General features: G+C 38.0%; 1 protein-coding gene across 1 annotated transcript; it reads right to left on the reverse strand.

The window, feature by feature from the left end:
* Window positions 1-222: 222 nt before the first annotated feature.
* LOC105425004 (uncharacterized) lies at window positions 223-2146 on the reverse strand. The gene is made up of 7 exons (XM_089080676.1): window positions 1410-2146; window positions 1243-1329; window positions 1083-1157; window positions 936-1001; window positions 539-832; window positions 409-460; window positions 223-310 (listed from the first exon to the last, which is right to left on the reverse strand). Exons 1-6 carry the CDS (start codon window positions 1708-1710, stop codon window positions 456-458), a joined length of 828 nt encoding a protein of 275 aa, XP_088936802.1. The 5' UTR covers window positions 1711-2146; the 3' UTR covers window positions 223-310; window positions 409-455.
* Between the last annotated feature and the right edge of the window lie 7022 nt (window positions 2147-9168).

Consider the following 9168-nt stretch of genomic DNA (forward strand, 5'->3'; position numbering starts at 1 on the left):
CGTATCGCGAATGTCGCCTCCCTACCTAGTACTTCAAATTTTTGAAATTTACGCGAGTTTTCCGCCCGTAATACAATATAAGTGAAATTTTCACTGACCGTGTCGCTGTCGTCGACCGCGGCATCCTCGTCGGTTAACCGGTGCTTCTGCTGTTGCTGCTGCTGCTGCTGCTGGTGTTGCTGATGTTGCTGCTGTTGCTGATGTTGCTGCTGGTGATGTTGTTGAAGATCCGTCGAATGGTTCTGAAGCCGGTGTAAATAACGATCTTCTTGTTCTTCTTCTTCGCGTGAAACACCTCCTCCTGTTTGTACTGAAAATGGGAAACAAAAAATATTAATGATAAATATTTTAATTATACTCGATTTTATGTTAGCGAATAGATTCCAGCATACCAAAGGTATCTCTTACCTTGAGCAGCTTTCCTCTTCGCTTTTACAAAGCTTTTATAGAGCGTATTAATCTAGCAAAAAAACATTTAATTATAAATTTATCGGAAAGAATAAATTATCTTAAAATTTAAAAATAATATTAAATTTACTTTCATAATTTTCCGGAGAATAGCCCGTCCGTGTTTCGCATTGATGGAAAACCTCGATCTCTTCTTCTAAAAGCCCATCGCACATTTGCTCAAAGATTCTTCTTCTGTTTTCTTCGCCATCGTCTTCTTCCTCGTCATCGTTATCGTCATCTTCTTCTCCTTCTCTATCTTCTTGTCTTTCTTCTTCGTCAATTTCTTCTCTTTCTTCATCTTCTTCTTGTTCTTCTTCGTTTTCCTCCTCCTCCTCCTCCTCATTTTCTTCTTCTCCATATTCAGATTCATCCAGGTCGTTTGCTTGTATTAAAAAAGAAAGATGTCGTTATTATTATTATTACCTTTTTTCAAGAATTAGCTAATACGAGTTTTATAACTTTTATTATTTTAAATAATTACTCACGCGGTGTGTAAATTTCGGTGTCGGCTTCGCTCAGAGTCGGCTCCTCATCGCTATTTTCCTCCACATCTGAAACAAAATTAAGCTTTTATTAATTGAATTCGATATTCTGTGTGATAATTTTGAAAGCAATATTTGCTATTTTCTTACCTGAAACCAGATCAACCGTTGGGATACCCTCCTCCTCCTCCTCAGGTTGCACGTCTATCCGCATTCGCACTCGTCCTAAAAATTCGATATTTTAATTTAAAAATCTGAAAATTTAGAAATCTAGATTTTCAATTATATCAATTTTCTATTATTTACTCACGATCGTTTACTCCTTTCACCTCATCTTCGGCGGGGCGTCTCAACCCTCGTAGTTGGTATGGATGTACAACCGCGATGTTATCTCTCGCTTAAAAAAAAATATTTAAATTTAGAATTTTTTATACCTACATATTCTAATTTCAATTACTTTATAAAATAAATATTTACCTCCTCCGGTGCACCTTGTAAAATAATCGATATGTCCGCCGGCATCATCCTCCCCCACGCCAGCCATTGCACCGGTTATGTATTCTTTTACAATATTTAAAAGTCTTTTGTCCGCGAAATATCCTAATCTGAACATAGTGCTCAATAGGATTTTCGAGCACTTCGGTACGAATTTTGCAAACGTGATGTAATTTGCTTCTTCTTCATTTGTTAATAGTGAGATATAAGCACTCGCGTTTATCGTCGGGTTGATATTCGCACACACGATAAAAAATCTTCTTAATTTTTCACTGAGTGCCATTTTTCACTCCTTCACTATTTTTTAGAATTAAGACAGCGAACGAATCGACGCAGTAATGTAAAAACCGGTCAAGTCACCCCGAGAAAGTATAATGTCGGAAATAGACTTTTCTATAATTCCGCACGGTATTTATACTTTGAAAATCTTACTCGCGCACTCCGAAAAGAGGGTGACCCGCAGAAAATGCAGCGCCATTGGACAGGTCAAAATTCTCCTTAATACAGGTTACACCTTTTCTATTCTCTTACCTTTTCTATTATTCTCTCACCTTTTCTTTTCTATTTCTCTAGCTAAAACTTAGCTAAAAGAAAATCCGAGCTCCCCACTCAAGAAACATCTCTAACTCTCTTATTTTATAGTTTCTAGGATTATTATTAAAAAATATTTTGCGAAGAAGTTTTAAAAGTCTAGAAAATCTAAAGTTTAAAAGATTTTATAATTTTACAATTTAAAATTTTTAAATTTTAAAACTTTTTAAAATTTTTTAAATTTTTTAAATTTTATAATTTTTTATTTGCCCATCTGCGCGCGCAGTTCTTTTTTCTTAGTAGATAAGTCGATGAGCTCAACGAATTCGTCAGCCCTCGGTTCATTCGAGTGCCATCCTTCGAGGTTTCAACTTTGTAAATCCGAAGTAGTCTCTCATTTCGACGCTTGTGATTATTAGTTACATTTGAGAAGAAAACAGGAATAATGGCGAGCCGAAAAGCTGTTCCCGATACCGAGAAGCGTAATACTCCGGAACCGAGCATTGCCCCCGATTCCGAGAAGCGCAAGTACATCTGCGATATTCCGAAGGAAAATTGTAATGAGAAACGAAACGACAAGTTCCATATGATCTCTCGACAACATATGGACTCAACATCTCTCACACGAAAAGGATATACGTTGGATTGCAAAATGACAAACGAAGGAATTTTTGTGCCAATGGTTAAATTAACCGGTAATTATGCAGAAGGAATTTATTTCGACGCTGATTCCTGGCAACAATTTCTAAACAACATGGGGCTTATCGACGAGTATTTAACGCTAACAATAAATCGAGATCGGATCCTATCATTGTCAAAAATGTTGCGATCAACTTTACCTCCTCTTATGGGACACGGTCCATATTACTGGCGTATAAAGAAAATGAAGAGGCCACTATGGGAAATATCGAAATTCAACATCGAGGAACGACTACGGATTCGCAGTCACCGACGAAGAGGCGTAAAACCTATGCTGTCGCAATTGTGATGCAAAAGAGTACTTTTCACGGTTTGAAAAATATTGTGAAATGTGACGACGTGCACTTAAAACATTTACAAAACGTGACCGATAATGTTAACAAATGCGCGCAATATCTTATAAAAGAAATAGAATTAAACCTTCCAAAAAGTTACATAGATAGCGATATTGTAAAACTCAGTTTGAAAGGAAATTATCTCGAAATCGCCGCAATGTACGTACGCAAATAAACGATTTAACATTTCTGGATATGTATTTCGATATAATATTTGTGGAATTAACTTCTCTGAGATTTAATGAAATTCTTCGTATTATTTTCTCAAATCGTAATTTGTAACTTTTATTTATGAATTGATATAATATACAACAATATAACAATAAATGATTTTGTAACTTAAATTCCTGTCTTTGCCCCTCTTATTTTCTTTTTACCCCAACCAAAAATTAACGCGCTACGTTGCTTCGAGAGAGTTAGAAATATCTAAAAAATTTTTCAGACAGTTTTTCAGACACGTTTGTTATAGAATAAGAGCTCCGAGTTCGTTAGAAAAACATTTAGTGCGAACCTGTTCGTTCCTGTTTTCCTATCGCATTCCGTTCTCGTCAGGTCAAGTATATTCCCTTTAAACTTCCCTCATCTTTCTTGTCGCAGATATCGCTTTATCGAATCCTGAGCGGTCTCGAAACAAATTTTTAAGTTTCGCTAGCTATTAGGCGTCGAGAAAGGCCTTTTGTCTTAAGAAAAACTCGATTTACATCCCCATATATACAAAGCAATTCCTACTTTCGGAGCGTTCTGCGTATCGTATCGCTAAAATCTTTTTCCATTAGCACCGGGATCGAACATATTCCCTTCGTCGTCTTCTTTATTGCTGACACCGTTTTGTCGGACCCACGATCGGTCCCGGAATAAATTTTAATAGTTTTTCGTTAGCTATTAAAGTGTTTGGAAAAATCTTTCGTCTTAAGAAAAATGTGTGATTTGTATCTCATATATACAGAGAATCAATTTCCTTCGATCTAAGCTGTGTATCATACTATAAATTCGCATTCCGTTCTCGTCAGGACAGACATATTCCCTTCAGACGTTCGACGTCCTTTTTATCGCTGGCGCTATTTTGTCGGATCCCACGAGCGGACCCGGAATAAATTTTAATAGCTTTTCGTTAGCTATCGGGTTTGGAAAAAATCTTTCGTCTTAAGAAAAATGTGTGATTTGTATTTCATATATACAGAGGATCAGTTTCCTTCGATCTAAGCTGTGTATCATACTATAAAATTCGCATTCCGTTCTCATCAGGACAAGCATATTCCCTTCAGACGTTCCTCATCCTTCTTATCGCTGGCATCATTTTGTCGGATCCCACGAGCGGGCCCGAAACAAATTTTAATAGTTTCGTTAGCTATTGGGTCTGGAAAAACCTTCCGGCTTGAGAAAAAACGTGATTTGTATCTCATATATACAGAGAATCAATTTTCTTCGATCTAAGCTGTGTATCATACTATAAAAGTCGCATTCCGTTCTCGCCAGGACAAGCATATTCCCTTCAGGCATTCCTCGTCCTTCTTATCGCTGGCATCATTTTGCCGGAGCCCACGAACGACCTCGGAGCAATGCAATGCAAAGAATCAATTTCCTTCCTTCAATCCAAGTTATAAAGTCATTCATACCGTATCATACCATAAAGTTCACATTCCATTCTCGTCAGTATATTCCTTCAGACAACTGTCATCTCCGTAGTCGCCATTTTATCAGATCCCAATCAGCCCGGAACAAATTTTTAATGGTTTCGCTAGCTATTAGACCTCGAGAATCCTCTTGAGAAAAATTCGAATTATTCCCCTCATATACAAAAAATCAATTTTCTTTCTTCGCCCCGTCCTGTCTACCGTACCATAAAACCGCATTCCATTCTTCGCTAGTCAGGTATATTCCCCTTCAACACCCCAGCATCCTTCTTGTCGCCATTTTATCGCAGGGCCCCCGATCAGATCGCGGAACAAATTCTCCTCAGGTGTCCGCCATCTTTGCACACGCCATTTTGTCGGACCCGAACAGACCCAGACACTTTCATCCCCTCCCCTATCTTTTCGTCTAGCATTTCGACAACCAATCACATCCCGGACAGCTTTGGGAGCATCCAATCACGCACGTGGGCAGCTATGGGAGCGTCCAATCACATGCCGGGCAACTATGGGAGAATCCAATCAGAACGCACCATTAATTACCTAATTATCTCCGGCCACGCCCGTTAGTCAATCAGAACGCTCCATTTCCACGTGGAGGCCCTATCTTGACAGCTGGAGGCCACGCCCCTGGCGCCAGTGGGAAAGTGGTGAGGATTTGTTTTGACGCCTCATAGCAGCCCACATACTACTTCTGGTATTCCGAATTTGCAGATTATCTTTGTGGTAAATTCTTTAGCGATTGTTTTTGCTTCCTGGTCCGGTATCGGTATTGCTTTGTTGAATTTTGTTAGATCATCCTGAAATATTAACAGATACTTATTTCTTTGCGTGGTGACCATGAGTGGTTCCACGATGTCCAGGGCACATTTTTCGAACGGTTTCTCTGCCGTTTCTGTTAGTATTAGTGGTATCTTAGTTTTTCTGCTTAACTTGTTCTTCTGGCAATACTCTCATTTTGCGATGTAATCTTCCAGGTCTCTTGTTAGTCCGTGCCAGTTGTGTATTAATTTTATTCTGTTTATTGTGCGTGTATCCTGATGTCCCCCGAAGAGAGCATTATGATATTCGTATATTACTTGCTCTTTCTCCTCCTTGCTGTATTCACGTTCTTCTTTGTCACACTCGACGCTATTTATCTGTGTCGCGCGCGATCGAATTTCTGCTAAGCGCGTCAGCATTTGCATTGCCTTTACCGGCCTTATGCACTTCGTAGTCGTATTCTTCCAATTTGAGTCTCCATCTAATTAATCGCGAGCCCGGATCTGTTATGCCAAATAATCAGATCAATGGCTTGTGATCCGTAACTATTTGGAATTTTGTTCCGTATAGATACGGTCGAAAATGTTCGACTGCCCATATTATGACTAGCAATTCTTTTTCCGTCGTATTGTAGTTCTGTTCCGCTTTGTTTAGAATTCTGCTCCCGTAAGCAATTGATCGGTCTTGGCCTACTGGCCCTTGCGATAATACCGATGGCATAACTCCGATGGCATAACTGAATGCGTCTGTTGTTAATATAAATTGTTTTGTAAAGTCGGGGTAACTCAGAACTGGCGCGGTCGTCAGCCTCTCTTTTAATGTTTCAAATGCGTTTTGTTGTTCTGCTGCCCAATTAAATTTTTCATTCTTTCTAGTTAATTTCGTTAGTAGTTTTGCGATCTTCAAAAAATTTTCGATAAATCTTCTATAATACCTAGTTAATCCTATGAAGGATTGTACATCCCTCACTTTCTTGGGCACTGGAAAGTTTGTTACAGCCGTTATTTTTGATGAATCCGGGATTATACTGTTTTCCGAAATAATGTGACCTAAATATGTCACCTCTTTTTTTAGAAATTCACATTTGCTCGGCTGTAGTTTGAGATTATAATTTCTCAATTTTTGGAACACTTCGATTAATCGCTTATTATGGTCCTTTAAATTTGGTCTGACGATGCCGAATAAATATACAAAGCATTTTATGCTCTGTATTCCCGCTAACACCGAATTCATTAATCGCTGAAACGTGGCGGGCGCATTTTTTAATCCGAAAGACATTCAATTAAATTCGTAATGCCCGTACGGAGAAAGCTGTTTTGTTTTTATCTTTGTTATGCATTGCTATTTGATGGTAACCCGACGCGAGATCTAGCGTCGAGAAATATTTCGCACGGACATTCCCGAGCTGGTCAAGAATGTCCGTGATATTCGATAACGGAAACGAGTTGCCTATTGTTAAATTAAATATTATTTAGTTTCCGAAAATCTATGACAATTGTTACGTGCCGCAACTCGGTATTTGAAAACTATTATTTTTTTATTCCCCTTTGTCGAATGAATTTTAAGTATCGTGTTATTTAAGTAATTCAGGACATCCCTTCCTTTTTTTTCTTTCTTCCCGACACACTTTCACTTTAGTCCTGTTCAAACAACTCATAACACATCATCACGTTTTCCAAAATTCTCACATAGTTTTCCCCTTTTAGAAAACCGTTCCAACCGTTATATTCTTGCATCAAAACGCGTCGCGTTATTGGTTATTACATTAGCAAAATACCGCCTACCTCGTCTTGGACGAAGATCATTCCTGAACACAAAGTTCAGTTCTCGTCAAAAACTCAAAAGAAAAACATCACAATCTCGTCAAGTGTATCGTGTGCGAGAAATAAAATTCAACCTTACAACAATCCTACGAATTCTCTGAATTTTTAATTCCTTTACACATTACGTCGCGACTCGCACGTAACAACTGGTGGCAGCGGTACCGAACCGTTTAAGAAGGTTGAAGCGTCTACCAACACCTCACTCTGTTTTGCCAACAAGACTGAGTTAACGAAACAAAGCACGAAGGAAGAGAACACAGTCAATCCAGATTAAAATCGAGAAAACTTCGCAATCTAGTAGAAGTAGAAGATCAAGGTCTGGTTGACGATTATTGTTCCCACTTGACGAAGGCGACAATAGGCACGATTATTCCTCATAATTGTATGATTTGGTTACCTATAGTCCGATGAAACCCTAGTGAATTGTGGCATAAAAGCAAAAAAAAAAATCACTTGAGGTAAAAGGCATTAAGGAGCCGATACGTTGCAGACGGAAACCCCGCAGTGAGCACGGAAAAGGACCACGAGACATCCCGGAACGAAAGCAAATATCCTTTCGAGACAACGCCGACGAGCAACGACGAGACTCCAGGGACAATCGACACGTAAAAAGGACTTCATTGAACGACGGCATCCTGAACAACCTCATCGAACGACGAGATTTTGCATTAGCGATGAATATTTCCCGGACAACTACGTGTTACGTTCTGCTGTTACTGTAAGTCTTACGAAGTCATGAGAGTCATATGAGTTATAGAAATTTCAAAACGCACTATAATACAGATAGTTCCGAAAGTAGCTCTATAAATAATAGTTTCGAGTCCGATTATATATCTTTGAAAGAAAAACCGACAATTACGAACGATCGAGCGTCATCACTAGTACACATTATGGATGAACCAAGCCATACCCGTGACCAACAAAGTCGAAGATCTTCTACTTCGACAAGCAATAATTATTTTTCTGTTCGTCATAGCTTATCACTCTTGCCGATCTTTACTGGTACAAATGCTCCGGTACATCAATTCACATCTGACTTTAAAGGAGTCCTCGAATTAACTGAACCAGAAGAAAGATTATTTTTCTTTAGAGCTGTTAAACTAAATTAATAGGAGACGCTGCGTTAATTAGGTCGATATATACCATAACGAATCCCGACGAATTATGTAGCGCGTTAGAAAAAGAATTCGGTAATTTCAAATCTTTTGATAATTGGGAATTGGAAATAAATAATCTCAGACAGCATAGGAATGAATCCTTGGAGGAATACATTAATAAAATAAGAAAATTAAATTCTGAAATGATTGTCGCGATTTCTAACTACCCTGATCCAACGGCAAGAACAGAACTAAAAATATTTGCTATTCATAAACTAATAGATCATTTTATAGGATTGCATAGACATATAGGGCAACATCTTTTAGTGCAAAAATTTAATACTTTAGAAGATGCGATAGAAAGTACTGTTAGATTTGTTAGAAAATCTTAATATCATACAGACAGACTTAAATTTAATAATCACAATCAATCAAATTATGTAACTTGCAATTATTGTAAAAAGATTGGTCCTTCCGAAAACGAATGCAAAAAAAAATATTTTAATACGCAAAACCGAAATACAAACTCAAATTTTCCACACAATAACCACCGCTATAATAATCGCGAATTTAATACTGTGCAAAACTTTGACAATAATTCAGACCTAGATTTAATAATAATAATAGTAATACACAAACTAATAGTTATCAAGAAAATAGTAGACGAAATTATAATAATCGAAATAACCCTATCAACTCACCAAATAATTATCACTATAACGGCAATCAATCTAATAATTCGCATTTAAACTACCAAGGCCAAGCGAAGAGCGCGCAACGCTTAGGCCAATCAACGAGTCGCGCGAATCCAATCCACATAATAGAAACAACGCAAGAACATACACAATCTGAACAACCTCCCG

Source organism: Pogonomyrmex barbatus, unplaced genomic scaffold (assembly GCF_055798465.1).
Source record: "Pogonomyrmex barbatus isolate J1 unplaced genomic scaffold, ASM5579846v1 scaffold4, whole genome shotgun sequence".
NCBI lineage: Eukaryota > Metazoa > Arthropoda > Insecta > Hymenoptera > Formicidae > Pogonomyrmex > Pogonomyrmex barbatus.